At 49.1% G+C, this 27,135-nt stretch overlaps 1 protein-coding gene across 1 annotated transcript in view; it reads left to right on the top strand.

Moving 5' to 3' along the window:
* Positions 1 to 25,109, top strand: part of PLEKHG4 (pleckstrin homology and RhoGEF domain containing G4) — a 37,775-nt gene extending 12,666 nt beyond the window's left edge. Inside the window, exons 9-21 of the mRNA XM_032230872.1 lie at positions 8,000 to 8,138; positions 9,756 to 9,878; positions 11,119 to 11,313; positions 11,699 to 12,489; positions 13,178 to 13,427; positions 13,966 to 14,055; positions 14,172 to 14,396; positions 14,689 to 14,859; positions 15,305 to 15,482; positions 22,673 to 22,789; positions 22,868 to 23,113; positions 23,585 to 23,763; positions 23,990 to 25,109. Of these exons, the coding sequence (XP_032086763.1) occupies positions 8,000 to 8,138; positions 9,756 to 9,878; positions 11,119 to 11,313; positions 11,699 to 12,489; positions 13,178 to 13,427; positions 13,966 to 14,055; positions 14,172 to 14,396; positions 14,689 to 14,859; positions 15,305 to 15,482; positions 22,673 to 22,789; positions 22,868 to 23,113; positions 23,585 to 23,763; positions 23,990 to 23,995 (2,710 nt within the window). The 3' untranslated portion in view covers positions 23,996 to 25,109. The remainder of the gene's footprint in view (positions 1 to 7,999; positions 8,139 to 9,755; positions 9,879 to 11,118; positions 11,314 to 11,698; positions 12,490 to 13,177; positions 13,428 to 13,965; positions 14,056 to 14,171; positions 14,397 to 14,688; positions 14,860 to 15,304; positions 15,483 to 22,672; positions 22,790 to 22,867; positions 23,114 to 23,584; positions 23,764 to 23,989) is intronic.
* Positions 25,110 to 27,135: the final 2,026 nt, after the last annotated feature.

Here is a 27,135-nt window from a genome sequence, read left to right as displayed (position 1 = left end):
CAGCCACCCACGCCGTAATGTTCTTCTCCCGTTCTTGAAACAGCCTTTGTAAAATCTCTGATGTGCAGGGAGTCCTTGACTTATGACGGTCCTGGAGCTTCTCCATTACAGTTGTAAGTCATGGTGGTTGTAAAGCAGGTCATGGTTGGACCCAATTTTATGAATGTTTTGTGGCAGTCATTAAGAGAATGCCGTAGTCAGGAAGCAAAGCCCATGGTTCGTTATTTCCAGTTTTTGCCAAACACCGGAGACAGGTCTTTGAAAAAATGGAAACTGTGGTCCCGTCACTGGACTGGGCCAATGGCCGTAAGCGCAGGCAGGTTGCCAAGCGCTTCCATAGCCCGGGGGGAGGGGCATCGGAAGTTCAGAACTTGGCTCTGTCTCTCGAAATGTTGAACGGTTGCTGAGCGACTGGTCACAAATTAAGGACTATCTGAAATCCCTTTTTCTGTCCTCGGATATGACAACAGTTGAGTCCCAAATGTCTGTTGTTGAGTTTTGCCCCATTTTGATCCCTGCCGTTCTTAAGCCAGGAACACGGTTGCTAAATGTATCTGGCTTGTCAGAAGATCACAAAAGACGATTCCAGAGGGCTGGAGCTGCAACAGAGAAGGCTCTCCCCCGGGGAGTCGCCAGCCGACATTGGCTGGCAGATGGAATCCGGAGGAGACCTAACCTGTGAGATCTTATCGGTCTGAGAGAGGTAATCGGCAGGAGGCGGTCTCTCAGGTACCCAGGTCCGATGCCATGTAGGGCTCTATAGGTAGTGACCAGCACCTTGAAGCGGATTCGGAGACTAATGGGTAGCCAGTGCAGCTCGCGGAGGATAGGTGTGACGTGGGTGTACCTAGGTGCACCCACAATCGCTCGCGCGGCTGCATTCTGGACTAGCTGAAGTCTTTGAACACTCTTCAAGGGCAGCCCCATGTAGAGCGCAATCTCTCCTGGCTCTTAGCATTTGAGGTGGTATTTCTTTCAAGACAATCAAATCCTGTCCGCCAATTTGAAGCCTGGTGTTATAGGACTCTTGTAGTATCATGTTTCTGAGCTCTCTTGTGGCAAAGTATATAACTACATCTCGGGGGAGTTGTTTCTGTTTTGCCGCCCAAGAATTAACCCGATAAATTTTATCGATCTGCCAGTCAAAGTTGGACCCCGGTCTTCCCACCAGACGGTCAAAAGCCTCTGAAAAAATCTGCTTCAAGTTCTCCTGTTTGTCTTCGCGCAGCCCCCTGACTCTTAATGCAAGCTCCATCTGTCTGTACTGTATCATAATAATTTGTTTTTCAGCGTTTTCAACTTTTTATTGCACCACTTCAGTTTTGGATGTCAAATTGGTGTTAGCTTCATTAAGAACCTCTAGATTATCTTCCATTCCAGAAACATGTTCTGTCAATACAGTTACAAGTCCCAGCATATCATCATTTATCTTGGCAATCCTAGTATCAAGCTTATCATATAAGTCTGCCTTAAACTCTTTCATCTCGTTCTTTATCTCATCTCTGAATTCTCTGAAAGTTTCTAAATTCTGCTCTCTAAATTCTCTAAAAGTTTCCAAAAAAAGTTCTTTCATTAGCAAATCTCCAGTAGGGGGCATAGAGGGTGGAAGCTGCAACTTTGTGCCAGATTTTGTATTTGTATTTTGTATTTTATTAGAATTTATAGGTCGCCCTTTTCCCTGAGGGGACTCAGGGCGGCTTACAATCATTAGGGAGGGGGTGCAATTCAAAATAAACAATATGTGAACAAAATAAAGTAATAAAAACACAACTTGCATTCAACATTCAACACTCGGGTAGGGCAAATTAGAGACTTATCCCCAGGCCTGTTGGGATAGCCAGGTCTTGAGGGCTGCGCGGAAGGCCTGGACGGTGGTGAGGGTGCGTATCTCGGCGGGGAGATCGTTCCACAGGGTCGGAGCTGCAACAGAAAAGGCTCTCCTCCGTGTAGTCGCCAGTCGACATTGACTGGCGATGGGATTCGGAGGAGGCCCAGTCTGTGCGATCTTATCGGTCAGAGGGAGGTAATCGGCAGAAGGCGGTCTCTCAAGTACTCAGATCCACTACCATGAAGGGCTTTAAAGATGGTCAACAGCACCCTGAAGCGCATCCGGAGATCGACAGGTAGCCAGTGCAGCTCGCGGAGGATGGGTGTTATGTGGGCGAACCGCGGTGCGCCCACTATCACTCGCGCGGCCGCATTCTGAACTAACTGCAGTCGCCGGATGCACTTCAAGGGCAGCCCCATGTAGAGCACATTGCAGTATTCCAGCCTAGAGATCACAAGGGTTCGAGTGACTGTTGTGAGAGCCTCCCGATTCAGGTAGGGTCGTAACTGGCGGACCAGGCGAACCTGGGCAAATGCCCCCCTGGTCACAGCCGACAGATGATGGTCGAGAGTCAGCTGTGGATCCAGGAGGACTCCTAAGTTACGAACCCTATCTGAGGGGTATAAAATTTGACCCCCCAGCCTGATAGATGGAACATTAGCCAAATTGTTGGGAGGGAAACACAACAGCCACTCGGTCTTGTCCGGGTTGAGTACCAGTTTGTTACCGCTCATCCAGTTCTTAACGGCCTCAAGACCCTGGTTCATCACGTCCACCGCTTCATTGAGTTGGCACGGGGCGGACAGATACAATTGCGTATCGTCCGCATATTGATGGTATTTTATCCCGTGCCTCCGAATGATCTCGCCCAGCGGTTTCATGTATATGTTAAATAGTAGGGGGGATAAGACCGAACCCTGCGGCACCCCATATTTTAGGGGCCTCAGGGACGATCTCTGCCCCCCGACCAACACTGACTGCGACCTGTCCGAGAGGTAGGAGGAGAACCACTGCAAAACAGTGCCTCCCACCCCCACCTCCCGCAGTCATCGCAGAAGGATACCATGGTCGATGGTATCGAAAGCCGCCGAGAGGTCAAGGAGAACCAGGATGGACGCATGGCCTCCATCTCTGGCCCTCCAGAGATCATCGGTCAATGCGACCAAAGCGGTTTCTGTGCTGTAACCGGGTCTGAAGCCGGACTGGAAGGGGTCAAGGTAGCTAGCTTCCTCCAAGGTCCGTTGAAGCTGGAAGGCCACCACCTTCTCAACAACCTTCCCAACAAAGGGAAGGTTGGAGACAGGACGGTAGTTATTTAAAATGGCTGGATCCAAGGATGGTTTCTTCAGGAGGGGTCTCACCACCGCCGTTTTAAGTGCGGCGGGGAAGTGCCCCTCCCGAAGGGAGGCGGTTACGACCGCCTGGATCCAGCCACGTGTCACCTCACTGCTGTTGGCAACCAGCCAGGAGGGACACGGGTCCAGAATACAGGTGGAGGCACTCACAGCTCGAATGGCCTTGTCCACATCCCCAGAGGCAACATCCTGAGACTCAACCCAGAGATGGTTTGCCAAGTGATCCTCTTGTGTCCCGGCTGGGTCTGCAGCGGTGGAGTCCAAGTCCGACCGAAACCGAGCAACTTTGTCCGCTAAGAATTGGGCATAATCCTCAGCTCTACCCTGCAAAGGTTCCCCCGTATCCCTCCTATTTAGGAGGGAACGGGTTATCCTAAACAGGGCTGCTGGGCGGGACTCAGCGGACGCAACCAAGGTGGCAATATGAGATCTTTTTGCTGCCCTAAGTGCCCTGATGTAATCCTTGGTGCAAGTTGTTAGGAGTGCTCGGTTTGACTCGGACTTATCGGACCTCCACAGGTGCTCTAGGCATCTCCTCTGGCGCTTCTTCTCCCGGAGCTCCTCGGTGAACCAAGGAGGTCTCCGGGATCCGCTGACCCGGAGGGGCCGTAGTGGCGCAATCCGGTCAAGAGACTCCGATGCCGCCGAGTACCAGGCAGCAGCCAGAGTCTCCGCCGAACTGTGGGCGAGAGTATCAGGAATAACCCCAAGCTCCATCTGGAACCTCAAAGGGTCCATCAGTCGCCTGGGGCGGAACCACCTGGTCGGTTCCTCCTCCCTACGGTGGGGGTTTGGCCTCCGGAAGTCAAGCCTCAGTAGGCAGTGGTCTGACCACGACAGGGGTATGGTCTCATTACCCCTCAGACCAAGATCACACATCCACTGCTCCGAGAGAAATACGAGGTCGAGCATGTGACCCGCTGAGTGGGTTGGGCCCCGAATTACCTGGGTCAAGCCCATGGCTGTCATGGAAGCCATGAACTCCTGCGCCCCATCAGAGTGTTCACTGAGCGATGGCAAATTGAAGTCCCCCAGAACCATAAGCCTGGGGAACTCAATTGCCAGCTCGGCTACTGACTGGAGGAGCGAGGGGAGGGCTGCTGCAACGCAGTTGGGAGGCAGGTACGTTAGCAGCAGAGGTCCAACTTCACCAGCAGAGTCTCACACCCGACAAGCTCCAGAGCAGGGACCCTACGAGGTACTAGAGACTCCCGGATAACAATAGCCACACCGCCACCCCTTCCCTGGGCTCTCGGCTGATGAAGCACCTGAAATCCTTCTGGGCACATCTCTACAAGGGGGACTCCTCCTTCTGTGCCCAGCCAGGTTTCAGTAATACATGCCAGGTCTGCCCTCTCGTCAGAAATTAAGTCCCGGACGAGGGGAGCCTTGTGAACAACAGACCTGGCATTTAGCAACAGCAGCCTGAGACCAGGGTCCTGATTACTCGCGCCATCTGGCCTTGGAGTGGGACTCATAGGGCCGGAAGGAGGGATCTCTGTAATATAGCGAACCCTCCTTCCCCGGTAATGGCCAGCCCTAAAGTCCCCGCCGTATCTGCCTCTCCCTGTAGTGACCATTATGCTCCGACCCATGTGCTCCATGGGGATGTGCTCCTAGGAGGAAGTTTCGGCCCAGGATTTAATTTTGATGCCATTATATCTTTTCTTCAAGCAATTAATCAAACTCTACTGGCCCACTGTGCAGCTTACGAGAAAAAAAGTATTAAGTCACCCCTTTATTTGTTCTTAGGGGTTTTTCAAAAGGTTTCAGAAAAGGGCGTTGTAACAAAGCAGCTCGGCATATTCAGCGCCATTTTGGACCTCTATATCAAAAATATATATTAGTGGAAGAAGGCGGGGCTTAGCAGTGAGAAGACGGAGTTTCCGGCTATTCCTGAAATTCCTCTATTCCGAAGGATTTTTGGACGGGTTCTTTGAACCCTAGCTGTCCCGGAGACGACAGTGAAGGTGAGGAGAGACCCAGGACCTCAGAGACACCCGCAAAGTCTCTGGGGGGGGGTATTAACTCCTCGTGCCAATTCCTTTCTGGATTAGCTGCGTGCTAACTGAAACTGCAGGTTGCCCCTAAGAATGGCAGAAGTGATGTCATCTGGTAAGCTGATTTTATTACTCAAGAGAGACTGTCCGCGCTAAAAGCTTAAACTAATTGAAACCATAAAATAGAAGAATCTAGCGGCGAATTGGTCTTTTTTTAATGGATTTATGGCTGGTGGCTACTTTATTTCTTAAACGCTTCAAGGAATGCTTCGGCAACCCTCCTCACTGACTCTTTTTAAGTGGATCATAAAGTCAACTTTCTACTAATTAGCCTGTCACGATCTGACATCTTTACTACTTGGCTGTGTTTACGATCAGATAAGATTGCACAGTTTCCAGCGTGTTTCTATTTGTAATTTCTAACTGCGACACATCATGGCGTCTGAAGTCTCATTTCAGATTCTTTTTTCCGCATGTCGAGAGCTTTTTGACTCTTTTCAGAGATTGGAAAGAAAATTGGATCATCTGATTTTAAAATATGAAGGAAAAACTGAGATCGTTGAATGTTTGAATGTTCCTGAAATATAAATGGAAAATGTGAGAAATGGCGTCTGGTCTATCTCAGAGGAAGAAAGGAGGGGGGGAGCCATAAAGAAGATTCATTTAAAGAGACAGAGTGCAGGAGAAATGGAAACTCCACCCTGGAGAATTAAAGTCAATTTGAAAAATTTTACAAGCCCGGGACAACATTATTATTTCATCACTGACATTCAGAACCAAAAGGTGCGAAGATATTTTTGTTTGGACTTGCTTATAAAAACATTTGGTAAATTTATTCAACGAATGGCAACTGGATTAAGAAAATTTTGCTGTTGGAGGGACACAGACTGACAGATGCAAGAATATAATTTAAAATTAGCTAAATCTGATTATTTTAATTTGTAATAGATATAGCTGAATAATAATTGATATTGATGGTAATGTATATAATGTGGAATTGGCTGATAGATTGAAGAATACAATTGAAATCTAGCTAATCTAATTGCTCTCTTTGTAACAGATATAGCTGAATAATAATTGATATTGATAGTAATGTATATAATGTGGAGTCGATATGATAAATAACAATTGGATATGAGAAAACATTTTTGGATTATACATAAAGAGTATTAATTACAATAACTACCACTATTATAAAAACTAAATAAAATACATACAATCAAATGTTAATCAACACTGGGAAAATGTTATGATATATGATATAACTAAATATTATGGATGTTCAGCTAAAATAGGATATGAGGATTTGATGTAAATAGAGGACTTTATAAGTAGTAAATGAAATGTCAGCATGTGTTATGGATTAATTCTTTGGTATAGCTAAGGATGAAGGATGTTTAAATAACTATAGGTAATTAAAACTGGAGGTATAATGATGTTAATATGGTAAACATTTGAGTTAAGATATTTGAATTAATATGAATTAATGGAAGAGAAGCACCAAAGCATGTTGTAACCAGCTGATATACTTCTTTTTTTTTTTAATAGATACCTGTGTTTTGTTCTTTTTCCCTGCCTGTCGTGTTTGTTTGTTTTTTTTGTTCTACTTTTTTTTTTTTGCCTTTTCTTTTTGATTTTTTCTTTTCCCACTGGTGTGGGCAGGTATTGTTCCAGATTATTACTTGCATTAATACTTTTAAATAATAATTACAGTCAAATGAAAATGGATATATAATAATGCTTAAGTTAATATGAGTTATGTTTGTTGACCGTGGAGGATCTGTAATCGATTGATACATTTTCTACAGATGTAAAGAAAGATGCTGTACTTGTTTCAATTAAAATTAAAAAACATTTATTTAATATATATATATATATATATATATATATATATATATATATATATATATATATGCATATATATATATATATATATATATATATATATATATATGCAAATTAATAAGAGGAAAGTCTTGTAAACTCTTCAGAGAAGTGAAACTAATTATAAAATACTGCTAGCCAACTGTTCCTCCCTTTTTGCAGAAAGTTTGCAGAAAGTTTCAAAAGATTAGCATTGTAACAAAACAGTTCAGCATATTCACCTCTGTTTGAAATGTCTCTATATTAGCAAAGAGTCTTTTAAAACTTTTAAAAGTTGATAAGAAAAAAGTCTTGTAAGCTCTTCAGAGAAGTGAAACTAATTAGTAAGAAACTGCTGGCTGGCTGTTCCTTTGATCTTTTTTATCACTGTTCTTTGCCGAGGAATTAGGAATGTGGCATTGTTACGGAGAATGCACAATGGCCCTTTTAGGAGCTTATTTTTTAAGGAAAAAAAACACCAAGTGCACGAAGGAAGCTCTTGTAAAAAATGAAGCTAGGATTTAAAAAAAAAAAAAAGCAGATAAGGTTCTCAGGTACGGACTCTGCTTGTATTAATTTCAGATAAATAGTTCAAATATTGTCCTAAGTGGAGGTTCCTTACTTTGCGCTGTAATAAAAACAGCTAGGGATTTCCACCACGGAGATATGATTCAGCCTCGGCTGGCCCCCCCTTCTATTCGCAGCAAAAAAAGCTGCAAACTTCAAAGGAAAAGCTCTTACCAGCTGGATCTCTCTCTCGCTCTTCTTTGCCTGAAGAATGAGGTATCTACCAAGTATCTAGGCAGATAATGCAACCAGAAACCCGGGGGCAGCTCAGTTAAGCTACCACCATCAGCAAGGTGGGAATTCTCTTCAAGGGTTTCCAGCATCCAAATAGCGCTGACAGGTGGGGTTGGAACTTCATTGATCAACCACCTTTGCTTATCTCTCAGAGATGCCGTGAAAGTGGCTGGCACGCTTTACGACGACGTGGACGAAGGAATTCATAAGCTGGTGCTGGTTTCCAACAGGCGCATCCAAACCCTGGAGCTGCTGATGGAATTTGAAGCTGTGGAGCAATGCTTTCAAGAGGTCGGAGCCAGATGTTTTGCTGTGTTATCAGATGGGCGCCTGTGGGCTGTTGGGCTGCTTTGAATTTGGGGGAGTGAAGAATAGGCAGCTGGACCTCGCATTTTCAGTGGACTTTCTTCTGACCTCCAAGGTCCCTTCCAATTTGTTATTCTGATAATGTAGAGGTGTTATTGGGTAACTCCGTGAAATTACTGTGAATTTGCAGTGGCAAAAACAATATGAAAAGAAATATCTCCCCCTCCCCCAATCATTAATATCTCCCCCCTCCCCCAATCATTAATGCTGCCAATCATTAATGTCCATGAATGCTGTGGCATTCATGGACTGAGCTGCTCTAGGGAACCTTAGCGACCCCAGTTGCTTGCTCGGTGGTTTTAGAGGGTTCTAGGACTGTTCGCCTCGTACCCTTCGCCACCCCTTGTTCGCCCCCAGGGTTCCGCCTCCAGCCATTGATCCCTACCATTTCTCCCCCGCTGAAAAGACCCTACCTGTTCGCCCTGGCAAATGGGACCCAGCCTCTTCAGTCCCAGAACCTTCGTCATGGGCCATTCGGAGAAATACTGCTCACCCCGGCCTTTGGGGCTCAGGGGACAGTTGGCCGCCAGCCAACCGGAGGAAGAAAAAGGAGAAAGAGCGGGGGGGGGGGAGTGTTCCCTGGAGTTTCGTCTCTGGGGTTTGTTTCTCCACCCAGTCGCCCCAGTCCAAGCTAGAAAAACGTTTGCATTCCCTCCCCCACTTGCTTGAAAATCCTTTGGATTCCCCCCCCCCTTTGCTTGAAAACCGTTTGCATTCCCCCGCCTCCGGAAATGTGACAGGACAACACAAGGGCCACAGGAAAGTTAAACACAACCGCGTTGGGGTGTGGAGGTTGGGGAAGATAATGATAATTGATTGAATCAAAGTAATGGAGCCAACAAACCTTCTGTCTTTTCAATGTTGTGTTGTCCTGTCACATTTTTGGGGGGAGGGGGGATCCAAATGGTTTTCAAGCAAGTGGGGGAGATTCAAGCAAATGAGTGGGGGGTGGGGAATCCAAAGGATTTTCAAGCTTGGGGATAGCCTCTTGTGAAGCCTTGAAGAGGGTGATGGTCCCAACGGTTCTTCTGGATCTTCATGTGAACTGCAGAGGCAGAGGAGGGGAGCCACTGTCTGAGATGTTTACTCAAAACTATATTTTTGGAATAATAACTATAATAAAAAAATAAGTCATTAGGCCACATCAGAATACGAAATATAGATGGAACAATAGTAAAACCAAAGGCAGCACTAAAAGGGATGCAAGTTCTATTTCTGTGTTATAATTTACCCCAATCAAATCCACCCATGCAGTCCTCCATTGTATTCATTTGTTGAGATCAACAGCCGTCTCCTAGGGAATATGTGGGCTCTGAGCCCCTGTTGCTTTCATGTATGGGATCTCTGTGTGATCCAAGAGGTTCTCTGCCATTGACTCGAAGAATTATATAGGTGCTCTGTGCTGGTTTCTGGATGGATCCAGGCTGGCTCTGCTTGTTTGATCAGGGCCTTCATGGCCATCGCCTAGCAAGTAGCAGCCCACAGCTGGAGCCAGAGGGGCCGTTTTTGTCCCAGCCAACATTTTTTGCCTTCTTTTCTCAGATCTGCAGCTGGATCAAGAATGTGGGCGAAAAGCGCCTCTCGGAGCTGAAGAGCCTGGAGAATTCTCTGGATGGGCTGCTTCATGCCAAGAGGCAATTCCAGGACTTGGCACTGATGGCAGATGTGAGTTCTACAGTCCATGCATTCTCCCACCCTCTTATATGGTGCTCCCTAGTTAAATGTAACAATAAGGAATATAATACAACAGGACATTAAAATGGTGTAAAAGTGTTGAATAAAAATAATGTTCATAAAAAAGGAAGGAGGGAGGGAGGGAAAGTTCCTGTTGGGAAAGCTGGGTGAAGAGGTGAGGTTCAGCAGATGCCTTCAAGAAAGGGCTTCTTATAGGTGCCTCCCAACTTTCTGGGGAGAGAGTTGCAGAGCCCCCCGCCAGCAGAGTCCTTCTGTGACTCCCTGGGGTCTGTCACAGGGCCTCATGGTTGAACTCAGGAACAGGGAAACTGGTCATAGGTTCTTTAGAGTCTTTGACTTCATAGCCAAAACCTTGAGCCTTGCTGGACAGCTGACTGGTGGCCTCAGCAGAGGTAAACCCACTGTCCTGTCCCCTGCCTGCCACTTTCTGCAATTTGGACCAAGCGCCTTGCAGTCATTGAAACACAAGATTTATCCCATGTGAGCGTTGCAGCTAAGCTGTTCCTGTCCAGTCGTCGTTGGCATGTCACCTGAAGCTGTCAGTGGATACTTCTGTCCACACAGGTGACTTGGGGCTCTGAATGGCAATGGCAGCTTCGGAGTCTTTCTTTCCAGGTCCTGAAAAAGGAACCCGTCTGTTAACTGGCCCTCATCCATTCCAACTAATGTAGGTGTTACAGAGACAGAGAGCTGAGTGTCATGGCATGCTAGTGATGTCCAGAACGTTGCAAGACTGAGCCCAGGGGTTTCTTGTTGCTGCTAATTGACCTTAGAGACAGAAATGGGCGTTGTCCCATCTACAGCACAGCTGTAGGGTGTAGACAATGGATGTACCTTTTATTTATTTGATTTATTATTTTTATAAACAACTCAAGCAGCAAACATATTCAACACACTTCTTCCTTCTATTTTCTTCACAACAACAACCCTGAGGGGGGGGGAGGGAGTGAGAGGGAGAGAAGGCAGGACAGCCTCAAGACTTGAATTCACCATTTCCTGCTTTCTAACCCTTTCTAACTTCAGCACTAAATCAGACTGGCTCTCTTTTCCGTAACCCTCTCTAGATTTAGCCAATCTTTCTAGAAACCACACCTTGGCCCCTGGAGGCCTCCTCGGGACTGGCATCTGGAGCAGGGCAGGCTGAGGGTCATTTCACAGTCTGTGTGGAATGCCGTGCTTGGCTAAGGAGTCTGCTCTGCTTTGCTTTCAGGAGTGTTGCCAGAGGGGATGGGAAGCGCTGAGGAGGTGGGACGGGGAGGAAGATCCACTGGCCAGGGCACCTCAGGTAGGCTGCAGAGCCCAGCTGCAGGAGTACAAGAACCAGCTGCTGGGATTCTGCAAAGAGTTGGAGGCCAGCAGGAGCCGGATAGAGCAGGCGGTTGAGCTCTACAGATTCTTGGAAGAGGTGGGTTCTTCTGAAGAGATGCAACCAGTACTTTCCTCTGCTGGCTCTTTCCTACCCTCTCCGGCAGTTAGCCGCCCCTCTTGGCTGGTGAGACCCTCCTGACCTGGAATCCAGCCCCACCAGGCCCGGCTGCAGAGGCTGCCTATTGAGCTGGGAAACCCCAAAAGTCCCTTTGCACTGAGGGCCCCTTCCGTGGCCGCAAGATCGGGGTTGAGAGTCCCTTCTTTGCTTTCGACCGTTGACTTGGAATTGCCCGGAGGGGTCCTGCCTGGGTCTCCAGCAAGCCTTCCTCCATGATCCCAGAAGCCTCCCCGGAGAACCGGGCCTAGCTTGACAGGCACTTTTTCATTCCCTTTGAGCTTTTGTTTCTGTTCCTCCCCTGCAGGCAGACAGGTGGGCAGAGGAGGGGATGCAGCTCCTGGCCAGCCTCAATGGGGACGACGGTTCTGCGACTGTTGGGCCTCTGCAGAGCCACTGGGAACAGCACCTGGGCATGAGTGATTCCCAGTTCCAGAAGATGAAGAAGCTGGCCTGTCTGCTGCCGAGCACGGGTCCTCTGAAGAAGTGGCAGCTGGTCTGGTCCAAGTGTCAAAGGACCAAGCTGGCTTTGGAGATGAGGCTAGAAGCTGCGCTGAGGACCCAGCAGTCGCCGGCTCCCCCCAACCTGAAGCCCTCAGAAGAGGGAGAATCCTGCTTGGCCAGTCCAGACAACGGGACCCCTCTGGCTAAAGTTCCCAACCTGGCACCTCTACCTGAAAAGCCAAGTGAATGTTCCAGATGGCCCGGGGGCAACACAGGGGACCCTTGCAATGGAGCTGGAGGGAGCCTGTGCCAGGCTGCTTGTAGCCATTCTTGTCAGCTGGCTGTTACTCCGAAGCCATCATGCTGGCTCTGTAATGGGAGAGCCCCTCTGGAAGCCCCTTCCTCTACACAGCTCTTCTCCAGAAGGATGAGGAAAGCCTGGAGTGCTGACCTTCCCAGCTCAGAGGGACCTGACCCCAGCCACTCTGGCAGCTGCGGAGTCTGGATGAAAGGCTTGGAAGTCAGCAGCATGGAGCTGGTGGGAGGGGCCTGCGAAGGCCAGCAGCCCCTCTGCTCGGCTGCCTCATCTACCTGCCATCCGCAAGAGGATCAGAGAGGAAGGGGCCTCTTACCAGAGGCAAGGAGCTGGAGCAGGTGCGTGTGGACTGTGCTTCTCCAGTCATGGGAGTTGGTCTGTGGCTCTGGATGGACATGGACACAGCAGGAAGCTGGTCTCAGAGTCATCCTGACTGCAGAACATGTTGGCCCTGGTTTCTCAGCACAGCCACTGACTGAAGGGGGAGGGAGACTGTGGAAGAGTCTGTGAGGGACAATAGGGAAGAGTTTAGGGGAAAGAACAAGGGCCCAGCCTAGATGGCAGCTTTGTACCTTGTTCAGGAGTTTGGTTCTTGATTTGTATTGTATCTATTGATGTCGGCCTCTTTGCCTCTTGCCAAAGTCTCATGCAGTTTATGGTAGCCAAGTAGCTGAGCTGATTCTTCCAGGAACAACTCTTGGCCTCTTCTGTGCATTACGTTGTCCACATCTTGCCGCACCCTGAGTACTTCCTGAGAAATGCAAAAGACCCCCAAGAACAGAGCTGCCTCTGGAAAGGAATACGGTGGATGCCAGTCCAGGAATATGGCTTTCCCCTCCCGCCACGAAGGCTGGCTGGCTCCAGTGTTCGACTTTGGCTGCCAGCTTGTGACTCCCTGATGGCCCTGCAGCTTTAAGGCTCTTTTTTCTTGAGCCTCGGAGGGGCAGACAGCCAGGCAAAGGTGGGACGCAGCGCTTGGAAAGGCCTCGTGCCAAAATATACCCCTCTCCTTTTCCTATATGGCAGCAAACCGCAGCGCATCATGGAGGAGATGGTGACGACGGAGCAGGAGTACGTGCGATCTTTGTGCTACATCCTTCACAACTATTTCCCTGAAATGGAGCGGCTGGACCTGCCACAGGACCTGAGGGGAAAGCGAGGCATCATTTTTGGGAATTTGGAGAAGATATATAACTTCCACAGCCAGTATTTCCTGAGGGAACTGGAGCACTGTTGCAGCCATCCTCTGCGCGTCAGCCATTGTTTCCTGAGACATGTAAGAAGGGACTGGGAGGGGGGATTTCCTGGGTGGAGCAGGTCTTGGCCCATCACGGGGCGGAGGAGGAGGTGAGCCGGCGGCTATTCCAGATGCTCAAATCTAGAGCAAATTTGCGGCCCAGGACCGTTCCTGAAACATGCAATAAAATGGATTTTGAGCATAAAAGATTGACCCCTCATAATGTTATTCTTGCCACAGAATGATGCAGGGGAAATCTGGTTGCCATTACTTGAATGTTAATGGGTAGTCCTAAGGATTGAAGTTCAACCCTCCCCATGGGAATCTCTCTGTCAGGCCTGTCCCGATAGTTACAGGGGTCTTGGAAGGGTTTTTGTGGGATTGGAGGCCGGTTGGAGCAAGTCAGGAATCCTGGTAGAACTAAACATGTGTCTTTTTGTCTATCCTCTACCCACCTCCGTCCTTTTGCTGGGAGCACAGAGTGGTTGCCTCCCCCCCTCCCCCCAACTGCCTGAAAAGGTACCTGGAGGTGGAGAGGAAACCCTCCCTTAGTCTGTGCTTCTCTCCTTTCTTTTAGAAAGATCAGTTTGGGATGTATGCCTTGTACAGTAAAAACAAGCCCAAGTCTGACTCATTGCTGGCCAGTCAGGGGAACGCTTTCTTCCAGGTAAGTTGGTCAACTTCCTCCCTGGGAGAACAACGGCTGCCCTGCCCAAGAGAGCAGTGCCCCTCCCTGAGGTCTGGGGGCCCCTTCCTGCTGAGACCGCTCTCCTTGGCCGGCAGTTCAAGCAGATGCAGCTGGGAGATAAGATGGACCTGGCCTCCTACCTCCTGAAGCCCATCCAGCGCATGAGCAAGTATGCCTTGCTCCTCAAAGATCTCATCGGGACGTGTGGGGAGGCCCAAGAGCAGGAGCTGGCGTACCTGCGAGCGGCAGAGCAGATGGTGCGCTTCCAGTTGCGGCATGGAAATGACCTCCTCGCCATGGATGCCATCCGCCACTGTGATGTATGTATTGACCAAGCAGGTGTTTGCGCAGGGCTGTTGCATGAGCCAGCTGTTGCCAGGCTTCTGCCTCCAGGGGCCAGGAGTTCCCCTCTCAAGTGGGCAGCCCCATGAAGGCCATCATCCCTCGCCAATATGTGGAATTGGTGGAATTAGGACCTCTGGGAAGGGGAAGGAGGGAGGCCAGGCTTCATCTGGCTCATCTTCCGTGGCACCTTTGGGATCTGGCCAATGGGGCACCGGCCTTCTTCTGTGGGTCCCTGAGAATAACTGACCTCCTGGCTCCTCTGCCTAGGTGAACCTCAAGGAGCAGGGACAGCTGATGCGCCAGGACGAGTTTAGCATTTCTCTGGGCCGAAGGAAATACCAGCGCCATGTCTTCCTCTTTGAAGACCTGATCCTCTTCAGCAAGCCTAAGCGAGGGGAGGGCGCCCTGGATGTCTACATCTACAAACATTCCTTCAAGGCAAGGACTTCTCCTGCCCCAGGGGGTGTAGGGTGGGCTGCACAAGAGGCAGGCAAGATAAGGTGCTCTTGTCTCCAGTGGGCTTGGGTCACTGATTAAGATGCACTCCCGTGCCACTGGATGTCCGGGATGTCCCAGGGCCAGCTTTTCTGTGGTTTTCCAGAGGGATCTTCACATTGTGTGACCCTTTGAGGGAAATACGTTTTACCTTGTCAAGTGGGCTGGCGCTGACTTTCTCAGAGCCCTTTGCCTGGCTCACAGTTGCTCAGTGCACAGCCTGTCAGGCCTGCTGAGGGGAGCTAGGCAGGGTTTGCCTCACAGACATCATGGCTGCCTTGTCCTGGAGCCCCAACTCCGTTCCTTGTCCCCCGTGGGAGTTGCCCCTGGCCCCACAGGCAGCCTCAATGGCATCCCGTATAATGGACTCTCATCTTCATCCCTGCAGATGGCAGAAATTGGCCTAACGGAGAATTCGGGGGAGAGAGGCCTGTGCTTTGAGATCTGGTTTAGGAGGAGGAAATCCAGGGACACCTACATCCTGCAAGCCAGCAGCCCAGAGACCAAGCAGGCCTGGACAAGCGACATCACCAGGATCCTCTGGGAACAAGCTGCCCGCAACAAAGGCCAGTTCCCCTAAGGAGTGGGGCTCATGAGAGGAGCCTTAGGAAGCGGATGATGAGGGTCCCCTAAATAAGAGCCAGAGCCTGCTAGGGCCTGGTGGGGAGGGGGTGCGAGGCAGCAGGGTGGGTGTCCTGTGCCTTGGCCGGGGGAAGGAGAGTTTCTCATGCCAGTAGAGAGTATCCACCTCCAGGCTCCCCTCTTCTATTGAAAGCGAAAGTGCTGTCCTTGCCCTATTTCGCCATCCCCAGGATCGCTAGTGAAACCTTTCCGTGACCCGACAAATGTGCGAACGACAAAAGCGCACCGACAAAACCGCAGCGCTAAAACCGCGATGTCAAAAGCACGCCGACAAAAGCGCGCCGACAGAAGCGTGATTTAAGTTAAGGTAAGGTTTAGGGCTAGGTTTAGGGTTAGGTTTAGGGTTAGGCTTAGGGTTAGGTTTAGGGCTAGGTTTAGGGTTTGGTTTAGGGTTAGGGTTACAGCGCGCTTCTGTCGGCATGCTGTTGTCGGCGCTCCAGCGCTCATTCGTCGGCGCGGTTTTGTCACCGCGGTTTTGTCACCGCGGTTTAGTCAGGCGCGATTTCGTCGTTCGCGCATTTGTGGTGGAACCAAACCTTTCCAGGTGGTTTTCTGACTTGTGGAAGCACCTGGGATGGTTTTCACAGGAGGAGAGAGAGAGAAGAGGCTATTCTGGAAAAGAGGACAAGGCTGTATGTCCTGGGAAGAGGAAGAGGCATCTAGCACAGTCTAGGGATTGTAGTTTCTTAGCACAGGGAAACAAACAGGAAACATTAGGAAGTCTTGATATAGAAATATGATTTAGTGGCATTATCGGTCCTCAAAGTTACAGCAGCACTCCTATCTATTTAGCACAGTCGCTATCACAGTTCTTTCACTTCCCCCACCAGATCAAATTTCCACTGTCTTCTTCCCAGGCAGAAGCTTCTTGTATCTTGTTCTTTCCTTTTCTGCAGTCCACAATGTTTAGTCCTAGTCTAATCACAATCTCAGTTGGTGTTCCTTCTGCCTGCAGTAATTCTCCAGCAAGTTCAAGCCCTCAGTACATTTCCTCCATTCCTTCTCTGAATGATAACTCTGTTTTCTCAAGGTTCCACTCGCACCGCTAAAGTGCCTTGGAGAATCACTCACCCACCACGCTATAGGTTCACACTTCCTGAAAGTCACACCAGTTCTTCATTCCAACTCCTCAAAATCCACCGAAACTTTCTGCTGTTTCTCTCTTCTTGCTTCCTTCTCCATTTAAAGGGCTGTCACACCTCCGGATCCAGCCATAAAGGCCAGTCTTTCCATGCTGGATTTGAGGGGTTTCTCCTACTATAACAGGGGATGGCACCTCTCCCTGTTATCCTCAAGCTTCCCCTCTCTGTCGCTGGTCTCTCCGAGAATCAGCTCTGCCTTTACAAGCCTCCTGGCATGGGAAATCGGGCTGAAAGAACAGATCCCTGTTTTTCTGCTACGCACCGGCGTGATTCCACCCTGGAAGTCCCTTGAAAATATTTCTTATTTTACCTTTATTTTGTTCTGTTTGTGTGTTTTTCCTATTTGTTCCTCCCACCCACCTTTCCTTTCATTCCTGTTTGGTTTTTTGTGCACGAGCTGGTCTCGTTGCTGCTGAGGGAACCCTCGACACCACTGGCAGTTGCAGGGGGGGCTCCAAGCCACATGCCGGGGGGGCGCTAAGAGATGCAACCTCCCTCTTCCATCGGGGGGGGGGGGGTTGTCGCTGGGACAATCGGACACTTGGGGAGCAAGCTTGTCACAGCTCACTCAGGCATTGGGCCGCATGCTTGGCGACCGCCATTTTTTTTTTTTTTTTTTTAAAGATTTTATTGGTAAAAAGAAAATACAACATCCATAACTTGTAACAAACAATACAACTACATTTCGAGATATTCCCATACTATCAAATCATTATAAACATCAAAGGTTAGGTATCTTTCCCTCCCTCTTTTCTTCCCTCCCCCCCTTACTTCCTTCTCCCCTGCCTTCCCTCCTTTCTTTTCTCCTTTCCTCCTTTCCTTCCCCGTCCTTTCTCTCCCTCGGTCCCCCCTCCTTCTCACATACCTTTCCTCCTTCCCTGCCTCTTTCCCTCTCCTTCCTTTTAATCTCCCTCCTTTCCTCCCTCCTTCCCTCCTTCCTTTCAACTCTCCTTCTCTCTTTCTTTCCCTCCCTCTTTCCCTCTTTACTACCCTCTTCTCTTCCCTCCCTCCTTCCTTCCCCAGTTTTTCCTCTTTCTCCTCTCCTTCTTTCTTCCCACCTTCTTTCCCTTCTCTTCTTTCTCTTCCTCTTCTTCTTCTGCCTTTCCTATTCCTCTCCTTTCTCCTCTCCATCCTGACTTCCCTACTGCCCTCCCTCCCTCCCTTCTAACCTTTATTACATTTGCATGTTTTCCTCTGCTGAGGACAACCTGGTTTTCTTTCCCTTTCCTTGCTTGAAGAGGCAAGGATTATAAGTCCTCTCGCCTCATCTAAAATGAAGTTTGATCGCTAATTTTATGCAGGTAATTATAGCGGATTTCCTATCAGCTTTTTAAAGTTTTCCCAACATTGTAGCGTAACAAATTGCTCGACGGTGGGTTCTCGCCCCTGATACATTTCTCCTTTCGTTTATCTCTCAGTTGTTGTATATTGTTCATTTGAGTTATTAGTTTAATCGTATTAGGTTAGTCAGCTATCTCTTTTTATGTCTAGGTCTTCACTGACTCATCAAGCCATTTGTATAGCTTCTCCCAGACTGTATAAAAGTCTGTGTCTTCTTTGTCATTAATTCGCATCGTCAGTCTGTTCATTTCTGCTAGTTCTAAAATTTTATTCATCACCATAGTGTTGGTGGGGGCATTTTCACTCTTCCAGCACTGTGCGTAAACAATCCTTGACGCTGTCAGAATATGGACTAGGAGGTATTGGTCAGATTTGCAAATTTTTTGATCTATTATTCCTAATAAGAAAGTTTCCGGCTTAAGGCATAGTTTAATTGACAGGACCGCCATTTTGGAAGAGCTTGATCAGTAGTCATTTTGAGGAATGCACGTGGCTGGACCCGCAGGCACTTGGAGGCCACTAGCGGTGCCAGGAGGTCCCTTCCTGGGCCAGTTACTCGATCATTGAATTGGGGAGGGTCCCTGCTGCATGGTGAGCCACGGATCGGCGGTACTTGAAAAGGAGCGTGCGGGTTGAAGGAGCTACGATCTGCATGCAGGCAGCCCTACACCTTTGTTTTGGCCCAGGAAGGCGAGGTTGTAAGGCCATGGCCCTAAGTACCTGTGACAATGGCGGATGCCAGGAGGCAAGGAGTGGCAGCTGCCCCTAAATCTCCAGGAGATTCTGACCCGGACGGTGTACCTCCATATCGTGAATTTCCCAGATCTGAAATTTCCTCAAGTTTTCATACAGGGGAGTCCACTATCAATACAGGGCCCTCCCCTTTGGTTTGGCATCAGCTCCCAGAACCTTCAGCAAAGTACTGGCTGTGGCAGCGGGTCATCTCCGTTCCATGTGAGTCTGGTTGCAGTGCTACTTTGATAACATCCTGGTGCAAGCCACGACTGCAGACTGGGCTAAGGGAGATCTGGGTCGATTAACACCTTGCAGACCCTGGGGTTCTCGATCAACCTCGAGAAAAGTCACCTGGTTCCCACTACTAGACTTCAGCATTTAGGGACCATTATCGACACTGTGGAATATGAGGTGTTTCTATCACAGGAGCGCAAGGGCAGTATAGTGGGGTTAATTAAAGAAATTCGTAAGGCACGTTCTGTTCTTGTAGTTCTTCTCTCTTGGCTCCTGGGCAAGTTCATCTTGTGCATCGGGATAGTCCCATGGGCATGCCTCCACGCCAGGTAACTGCAGTGGTTGCTGCTTCCGCACCAGAGGGACGGGATAAGCAACGCCCTCTTCAAGATCCTCGTGCCACCTCAGGTGTTTCTGTCTTTACGTTGATGAATGTCCCCAGCTCTGGCCAAGGGTTCCCTATTCAGGGAACCAGACAGGTTCCGATGACGGACGTGAATCTTTTCGGTTGGGGGGCCCACTTAGAAGCCCAGTTAGCTCAAGGCCATTGGATGCCCTCAGATCTGCGGAAGAACATAAACTGGCTGGAAGTCAGAGCGGTACACCTGGCACTTCGCCACTTCAAGGGGACAGTCAAAGCTTAACATGTCCTGGTCTTGCTGCCAAGGCCCATGTAAACAAACAAGAGGGCACTCACTTGATGGTGCTGCAAGACGAGGCAGTGTGGCTGGGAAATGGGCAGAGGGAAATCTTCTATCGATTCGAGCAGAGCATATTTCCAGGGTGGAAAACCAGCTGGCAGACTGGCTTAGCAAGGAGACAGTGGACCACGGGGAGTGGCAGCTTCATCCCAGCATTTTCAAGCAATTTGTCGGCAGTTCGGTCGGCCGACAGTGGACCTCTTCGCCACCCCATCGAACACCCAGGTCTGGGACTACATCTCTCAGTTCCCAGCTCGAGGGGCAGTGGGCGTTGACGCCCTGCGTTGCAGATGGCCGGCGGGCCTCCTCTACACCTTTCCCCCCCTTCCCCTCCTTCCCAGGGTTCTGAGGAAGTTAGTGCTAGAGAGGGCAGAGGTGATTCTGGTAGCACCCTAGTGGCAACAGTGACCCTGGTTTGCAGACGTGATGGGGCTGTCAGTCCTTCCCCATTAGAGGATTCTACAGGGGGAGGTGGCTCTACGCCAAGGGAACCTGGTCCATCTGGAAAGAGAGTGGCTTCAGCTGACTGCTTGGCGCTTGAGTGGGAGCAGCTGAGAGTGACTCAATTTTCAACCAGAGTGATCAGGATCATTGAAGCCTCCAGGAGGCAATCTTCCACCGGCATTTATGATGCGACCTGGTCCTCATTTGTGTCCTGGTGTCGGTCCGCACAGGTGGATCCGGTATCGGCTACTGCACCACAGGTGCTGGAGTTCCTCCAGAATGGCCTGGAGAAAGGTCTAGCCAACAAAATACCCTCAAGAGACAGGCCTCAACTTTAGCCATAGTCCGGGGGGGGGGGGGACTCTCGATCTGTAGCTCAGCACCCAGTCATCAAGAGGTTTCTCAGAGGGGCAGCTAACCTCAGGCCCCCTGTGGTACACCGGTTTCCCACATGGGACCTTCCCATGGTGCTCCAGGCACTGACTGAGGCCCCTTTCGAGTCTTTGAGGATGGTGAGCTTTCAGTTCCTGACCCTCAAGGTGGTGTTCCTGGATTACCTCCGCCAGACGTGTACCCGAGCTCAATGCATGGTCATCTAGGGCGGATCTGTGCACATTCTACAACAACAGGGTCGTTCTCAGGCGTGACCCTTCTTTCTTGCCCAAGGTTAACTCTCCATAAGGCTCAGGAGGTGGTTCTTCTGGACTTTTATCCGGCGCCTTCCAGGGAAAGGGAATAGTCCTGGCATTGCCTGGACGTGAGAAGGGCACTGCGTATCTACCTGAAACGCACATCTGTCTTCAGAAGGTCGGAGGCGCTCTTCGTCTCTCTAGCCCTCTACTTGAGGGGCAAAGGTGTCACTGACCACCATCAGTAGATGGATTAGGTTAGCCATCACTAGGGAATATGAGGTATGCAGGCTTCCGGTGCTGGCTGGTATCACTGCGCACTCCATCAGGAGTGCGGCCATGTCTGCGGCCTGGTCCACCCAGGCGCCCATAGAGGACATCTGTAGGGCTGCCCTACATGGGTGGTGCCCATGAGAAAGGTGCCCTCACCTTTCTCAGGCATTACCGGCTGGATGCTTCTGCGGAGGCATCCTTTGGTAGGAGGGTACTGCAGGGAGTGCTGGACACTTGGGGGGGCTCAGGCCTAATGATTCCCTCCCATGGACATCTAGCTTTGGTATGTCCCATCAGTGACTCCTCCCACAGGTCATTTTGGAGAATGTCAGTTGATCTTCCCTGTAGTGCACTGTCTAGTGCATAGGGCCCTGAGCCAAATTAGCAGCTTTTGGTCAGTCAGGGACCAGGGCGGGTTTGTTGGTGTTGTCTTTCCTATACCCTTCCTTCTCAGGTTGTTCTTTGGGACATTGACCTTCAATTAAAACTGGAGAGCCAGGAAGAGGAAGTAGAGAGAAGTGACCTCTAATTTAACCTCAGTCTCTGGAAAGATTGGATGTGAAAATACCCATCAGTGACTCATCCCACAGGACTTTTGAGAAATGCTGTTCAGGTGGACCAACTGACAATTTCTTCATCACCCCTCCTGGGTGGCTTAACCCCATCGGGTTTCCCAGCAAGCAGTTGCCGGCTGCTTTTCACAGAGCCCAGCAGAGCTCCGCTATTCTCCAGCCATTCTCACCACAATGTCAACCGGAGGTCCACAAGGGCTCTGGATTTGATCAGGAGCCTGAACCCAACTCTCATTTTCTCAAAAATCAGCCTTCATCCCACCAGGCCACCACCACTGTTCCTGAGCTCTCAAGCTTGATCAGACAAGACACAGCTTTGCATTGGCCTTATTTTCTTTATTTTGGCTTGCTTTCTTGATATCGTAGGTGTATCAAGGAGAGACCGATATTAATTCCTCTGTGAAATTAACTATTTTAGCCTGATATGATACAGGTGGCCCTCAGCTAAGCTCTACCCCACCCCTCTTGGCGTCTGCCTAGTCATCTAATTGTTCTCCTGTTTCTTGACTTAATTATCTCCATACTGCTTTTGATAATGTGGCTGTGTATCTATCCAAATGTGTAGCTAGATGTGTGTAGCTGTTGCTAAAGTCCCCTAAATGTGAATTAAGGCCTGCCAAACTCCCAGGGCTTCTGCAACTGCCACTTTCTTTCTCATGCATTCAGATCATCATCTCCTTCTAGAAGTATGCACTTGCTCTCTTTTCCATGGCAGCCTTGATCCCCTGGGCCTGCATCTCTTCAGCAGCCTTAGAGAGCCCCTTCCCCCTTTTCTCCATGGTTCATTTGGGATCAGAATTCTCAATTCTTGCAGACTTAGAAAATATTCACTGCTGTCATTTAGGTTGTCATGGGTGTGTAAGAAATTCGTATATTGGGACAGTTGCGTGTTGCGTTCCAGTGGAGGAGAAAAACGGAAGAAGCAATCGGAGAATTTGGAGGGAGGCTGCACTCCCTGGAAGGATTGTGATGGAGTGGGAGAAGATAATGTCTGATGGGGGGGGCATGGGCGCTTCTTAACGATTGCCATTTCTCCCCATCAGAAGTCCGCATGCAGGAGATGTTGTCCATGGGGATTGGGAACAAGCCGTACCTGGACATCATGCCTAGCGAGGCTGCCATCCACGACCGAGCCATCAATTACATTATGAAAGGCAGAGGTGAGTCCCTCCCCAATGTGCTCCTCTCGTGTCCAAGGCTGCTTTGGCCTACATGATGATTTCTTCTCTTTGCGACAGGCGCCAGGACCCGGGCTTCCATCGCAGTGTCTCTCTTTGACCACGCCAACCCTTACAAGAGATCTCCGACCACTCTTCCTGCCAGCAGCCCATCCTCCTGCTCAGGGATTGGGCCTCTCAACCTACACATGTACCTGGACCAGACCTTGCTGCCTACGGTGCTGCCCACCAGCCTTCCTTTAAGGGCTGGGGTCTGCACTGAGGAAGATGAGATGGAGAACGAGACAAGCAGTCAGCCCTCCATGAGTACGTAGGATCCCTCTTTTTCTAGCACCCTCTCAGAAAATATTGGCCACCAGGAAATCTCCTGGAGCATCTCTCTTCAGTTGGCCTCATCCTGCAACCCCACCAGCTGCTGTGGTCAGCCAAGGCAGGGCCACTCAGCCCCCTGTGGAGCAAACCCACTCCGTTCCCAGTCTCTGCCTTGGAAGCCGCCATCTCCCTGAGCACCTTCTGAGCAGGAAGGAGATCCTAGCTGACTCCGTTGCGGAGTGGACGCCTTGGGCTAAAACCTAAACGTGGGTTATCATCCAACGTTGTGTGCCCCAGATTCTAGTTTCATGTCAGGGCCTGATTCTAACTGGCTGAGGAGGGAGGAGTGTGCAGGTGGGGAAGGCGCAAGGACGGGTGCACTGCAGAAGACGCCTCCCCTCTCCCCTTCCAGCAACAGGATTGTGTGTCTATTCAACCTGCCCATGGTTTCTTCTTTCCCTTTAGCCACCGAGAGCTCCGAGTCCTCCCAGGGCCTGCCTGGAAGCGGCTCCAGCAGTTCTGACGGCTGCCTTCACAACTTGTGCGAGGACTGGAGATCCCCACTCCCCGCAGCAGCAGACATCTCCTTAACCTCCACAGATATGGAGAAAGACTGTTTCCCCAGCAACCAGTATGTTTCAGCGGTAAGCAAATGGGGCTTAGCAGGCCAAGCCGGCCCCTCTCCTGAGAGTTCTGCCCCCATGACTGCTGCGCAGCATAGGGTGAGGGTGGTCCGTGCAGACCACCTGCAGGCTTCTGGTGTGCTGAGTGGGCTTGCATCTTCAGGAACTGGTGGCTTGCTGGGCAGTGCAGAGACTGGGTCAGCCCAGGAATTTCCCTGTGCAACTCCCAGATGCTGCTCTCTTGCAGGTTTGAACGCAGCCAGAAAAGACGGGACCCAATTGCTGGGCAGACCCCTGGATGCAGATGCTATGAGGGCCCCTCATCCTTCTGACAAGCTCTACAGGAGGGAAGCAGCTCCTGTCTGCCTCTTCGGGTAGCCCGAGAGCTGGCACAGGGAAGCCGCAGCAGCTGAGAAAGGCGGGTTGGCGAGTGTTGGTGGCTCGAATGGGACCCAAAGGCCAACTGGGGTGGCAGGGAGGGGGGAGAAGTGCAAGCGGGAGAATGATCCGAGCGCTGGCTGGCTGGCTTGGTTTCCACACCTTTACTCACACCAAATTTTTAGTAATTGTATAAATATGCAGCAGGAATCAAATCCCAGACATCCTTATTTCTGTATGAACCTTACATCTTGCAATTTAGCTTTCTTTCTTTCTTGCCTGGTGTTTCCTAATGGTTCCAAAAGCAGGTTCCACAGAAAGCAAAGGGCCGTTAACCCTCTTGCCTTCCTGGGAGGTAAAATAGCCGCTTGCCTTCTTTTTGGCAGGACGAGAAAAGTTCCTCCACTTTTCTGAATGGGGTGCTGCCCCCTTTGGGAGTTCAATAAAGGCTCCTCTGACTCAGACCTTTCAGCCCCTTCAGCTGCTGGTTTGAGAGTTCAGTTGAGGCATCTTCTCTAGGCATGGTTAGGTTTTTTTGTTGAGTATACAGAACTCCAGGAGACAACCAGAAGCGGCTGCTGTAGCCCTTCCTTCCCGCGCACCTCCTGTCTTGTTGTTAATCACAACTTTGTTCCATTCACATGCTATGAATATGGGTTTTATTTTATATATGTATTCAAGAATTAACATTTTCACTTTCTGAGAACAGATATTACAGCTATTTGGTGCAATACAGCATGGAGAGCTACTGTACTGGATTTAGAAACATCAGAAATATTTTTTTCTTAATCTATTACTGGCTTTTATAGAGAGTTTACAAAAAAAGAAAGCAAGTTGAAGAAAGCTTAGACTAAATTTTTCAGGAACACATCATCTCACATATTTCTGGAAGTCCTTGATTTTGGTTATTTTTTAAATATTGTTATTGCTAGAAATAAAGTCCTAATATATGGTTGCTGCCAATGTTATTTTTAAATCTCAATAAAAAGTTGTTTCTTCCAGTTATTTGGCTGCATGTTTATTGCTAAGATTAGAATCAGAGTAGAGGTGGAAGAGAGCTAAGAGGTCTTCTAGTCCAACCCCCTGGCCTATATCATTTCAGACAAGTGGCTGTGCAGTCTCCTTAAAAACCTCCAGTGATGAAGTACCCACAATTTCAGAAGGCAAGCTGTTTCACCAGTTAATTGTCCTCACTGTTAGGAAGTTTCTTCTTAATTCCAAGTTGCTTTTCTCCTTGATTAGTTTCCATTGTTTCCTGTTTTGTCTTCTGGTGCTTTCGAAAGTAAGTTGACCCCCTCTTCTTTGTGGTAGCCCGTCAAATACTGGAACGCTACTCTCAAGTCCCACGCCTCGTCCTTCTGTTCTTTAGACTACCCATACCCAGATCCTGCAACCATTCTTCATATATATTAGACTCCAAGCCTTTAATCCTCTTAGTTGGTCTTCTTCATCACTGTCTTCCCTGTTTTGAAGCGTCTGTCTCTTTTTCCATGATTTTTATTTGTTTTCCTCTTAGATCACTAAGAATTTAAAAATGTCTAAAGAATTAAAATAACTTTATTTTTTTAATTGAAAAAAAATGAATTTTAAAACATTGAAAAAGTTTTTAAAAATTTAAAACAAATTGAAATTAAAAAAGATTTAAAATTGGAAAAAGTTTAAAATTGGGAAAAAATGAAAAAAGAAATTTTAAATTTTTAAAAAGATCATTACAGTCTATGCTGTGCAGGATAAAGTTGTTGAATTGACCCCTTCAGCCCTGGGCAGACTTCTAAGCCCACAAGATGGAGAAAGGTATCCCAGCTGCCTTAGGGCCTCAGGGCCCCTCATCAGGCGGATGGGCTCCAGGCTTTGTGCCAGAACGTTCACTGAGGGGCCTGATGTGCAGATGGAAATTCACAGCCCAAGACCTGTTCTAAATCAGAGAAGGGAGAAGATGCAAGTCCTCTGAAACGGAGGCTGCTGAATAACTGGACCGGTTTGTGGATTTAAAAAGTGACTACATGCTCAAAAATACACGTCCCACAATTGTTACAACCTCTCTTTCTTCCCTCCATCATTCAGTTCCCCGAGGATGTTTTGGGGCGTTTGAGGTGATAGGCAAACAGGAGGGTAGAGCTCATCCTGAGGGCGGCCTTTATGTTCTCGGGAAGAATGTCCTCAAAGGTTGACAAATCCCACAAACGTGAAGCTGAACATGTAACTGCAAATAATTTTCACAAGTAAAAGGGGAGAAATCTAAAGAGACCAGTAGGAGGCAGAGCTCTCATGAACGTTAAAGAGGTGGAACAAAGAAGAGGAGTCCTTAGAAATTGAAGGAACTGGCTGAAAAAATAAAGCTCAAAATAAGCCAAGATGAGGGGTGTCACATGCAGGTAACGCCCCCCCCCCAGCTCCGCCAATGGGGAAAATGTTGCACTAATGACACAGCAAGTTTGACACCAGTCAACAAAAGTAAAATTTAAAAATGTAATATTTCAAAAAATGATCTTCCATATGTGAGAAAGTCAAAGAGTGCAGGTCTGCTAGAAGTGGAGAGGTGTTGAGAAGGCAGAACCCAGAGATGTCTGCACCTGTTTTTTCCAAGGAGGAAAATGAAGCTGTGGCTGGTTGTGGTTGTGCCACTGCGGGGGAGGATGGACTGTGGGGGTGTGTGAGAGAGAGAATTTAGCTAAAAGAACCAAGTTTGGGTCTCCAGGTGGGATTGTCTCCAACGCAGTTGCTTGTGAAGGTGGTGGCAGAACCTGTCTCGCTCAACTTGGGCCAGTCCTGGAGAAGGACCTGGAAGACTGGGGAACAGCTCATCTTACCCCAATCCTCAAAAAGCAGACGAAGGGAGGACCTGGGAAACTGCACAGCCACAACTCGGTCTCTGTACTCTGCAAAGGTCTTCAAACAATCCATCAACACCATGTTTGCGAGCACTTGGCTAAGTATGTTGAAATCGATAGGAGCCAGCATGGACACCTTGCAAACAAACTGCCAGATTAACTTCAGCTGCTTCTTGCTATAGCT

The sequence above is a fragment of the Thamnophis elegans genome, chromosome 14 (genome assembly GCF_009769535.1).
Source record: "Thamnophis elegans isolate rThaEle1 chromosome 14, rThaEle1.pri, whole genome shotgun sequence".
In the NCBI taxonomy this organism is placed as follows: domain Eukaryota; kingdom Metazoa; phylum Chordata; class Lepidosauria; order Squamata; family Colubridae; genus Thamnophis; species Thamnophis elegans.
This window is presented reverse-complemented; position numbering and strand designations above follow the sequence as displayed.